The sequence below is a fragment of the Austrofundulus limnaeus genome, unplaced genomic scaffold, assembly GCF_001266775.1.
Source record: "Austrofundulus limnaeus strain Quisiro unplaced genomic scaffold, Austrofundulus_limnaeus-1.0 Scaffold562, whole genome shotgun sequence".
Lineage (NCBI taxonomy): Eukaryota > Metazoa > Chordata > Actinopteri > Cyprinodontiformes > Rivulidae > Austrofundulus > Austrofundulus limnaeus.
Window position 1 is genome coordinate 305,587 of NW_013952964.1, and position 1,971 is coordinate 307,557.

At 42.0% G+C, this 1,971-nt stretch overlaps 1 protein-coding gene across 1 annotated transcript in view; it reads left to right on the forward strand.

The window, feature by feature from the left end:
- fat2 (FAT atypical cadherin 2) overlaps positions 1-1,971 on the forward strand; it is a gene marked incomplete in the record, with an annotated part of 140,869 nt that overhangs the window by 110,457 nt on the left and 28,441 nt on the right. The window contains 1 exon segment of the mRNA XM_014026517.1: positions 521-678. Coding sequence (XP_013881971.1) covers positions 521-678 — 158 coding nt within the window.

The following is a 1,971-nucleotide window of genomic DNA, read 5'->3' on the forward strand; positions in this document are numbered from 1 at the left end:
GTGTAAGAATAATCATCTTGTTTTCAGAATGTGTAAGATTATTTGTCTTGTTAGCCTGAAAATTTGACTCAAATTAAGTTTTTGCCAAGGGAGTAAGAAAAATTTACTTGCTAAGACTCTTGAAATACTTGACTTGACTCGATTTTTCTTATTATAGATCACATAAATATGATGGGGCCAGACCATTAAAAACTTTAAAAGCCAACAGTTAAATCTTAAATCAATTCTCAGGTGAACAGGAAGTCAATGGAGAGAAGCCAGGACCAGGATGGGGTTATGTGTTTGTGTTTTTAGTTAAAAGACGAGCTGCTGGACAGTCTGTAAACGACGCAGAGATGATTTATCCAAGCCAGCATCCAAACAATTACAATAATCCAAACGAGTGGTAATAAAAGTATTTATGTTAAAGAAAAATGTGACTTTGGAAGAAAATAAACCTGGACAACATCTTTGAAGTGGACGCGAGGACATTCTGCCGATGGCGATGTGAAATCATGCCTGGTTTGTTTGTTTATCTCAGAGTCGGCGCTGAGGTTCGACAGGAAGTCCTACCTGAAGTTCCTCCACAGGATGGATGAAGACAGCCAGCAGTTCCAACTCGCTCTGAGGTTCAAGACCTTCCAGCAGCAGGGCGTCATCATGTCCACCAGCGGTCCCAACGRCTGGGGGCTTCTACAGGTTGGTCCTCCAAGGTTTTTGCTGTCGTTTGCATCTTTTTCTTGTATTTATTCATTTATTGATATCAAACTGGTCCGAGGCCAGACCATAAAACATACGTGGCACTTACTGGGTTGCAGTCATGTGATGGCGCGCCACTTTTTTCTGCCCCGGTGAGGAGGGGCTTGTGCTAGTTTCATTAATTAGCTTATGATAACAATGCTATCGCTAATGCTAAAAAGGAGTTAACCCGTTAGAAAGTGGTCGCTTCCTCTCCTCCTGTTTTTAGCCGTAGATTGTTGATCCACTTTTGTCATTTTTTTTCTGAATCGCTGCTTCTTTCAGAACATGAAAAGAACTTTTATATTTGTCACGATTAGAGCGGCTGCAACAACCGTACACGGCACAGAATAGCCTCTATGYCACGGACATCCGGTCCAGGACTTGGTGCCACTCCGATCACTTCCGGTTCGCGGTCAACACAGTGTTAGCRAAAGATTTTTTTCACCTTACAATGACTCTTAATGATCTCCACAGTACAGAATTATCATATTACATGTCCCAACATTAACACAGGAGATGTACAGGTCCAGCCAAGTGGAAAAAATCACTCCAAAGTGGATTAAAGACATAAAAACAAAGGAAAGACGTTCGTGTTTATGTTTCCAAAATTTAGCCTTTTTCACTATTCCTTGGCTGCTTGTTCCGTGAATTTTTCACGCAGAGCTGTGACACTTATATGTTGGAAAGAGCAGAGTCTGGGCTTTAAATTGATGGGCGACTTGTATGGTTTGGATCGTTTTCCCCGACGTTAGTGAACTGAAAACGTAATGATTATCAGGAGGAGGTTCTGCTGCTCTTGGGGGGGGGGCACGCTCATCGCTCAGATTTTGTCTACGCTGTAATAAACACTCTAACAAGGTTTTACTTTTGCATAAAACTCATGACAAAGTTGCCTAAAAACATTTCATACTCTGTATAACACAAACGTGCGCACACACCTACCTGTACCGGCTACTGTGTTAGCTTCCTGCTAGCTGTGAGGAGGTCTTTCCTCTCCCGGTCTTGGCAGTAAACGGGGATAAATGTACAGTTCTTTTTTGTAACCTCCGTCTTCTCATTTCTGATGCTGACTCTTGAATATCCTCAGGTTAGAAATGCTGATTACAAACACAAGCGTGAGCTTTTAAAGATAAGTTTTCCCTGTAATGCTATGATCCACTGCTGTCACCTCCTCATCTAAAGGAAGAAGGATAAAAACTAACTACTCGATCGTACCTGCTGGTTAGTGGACACAACGACACACAACAGAAC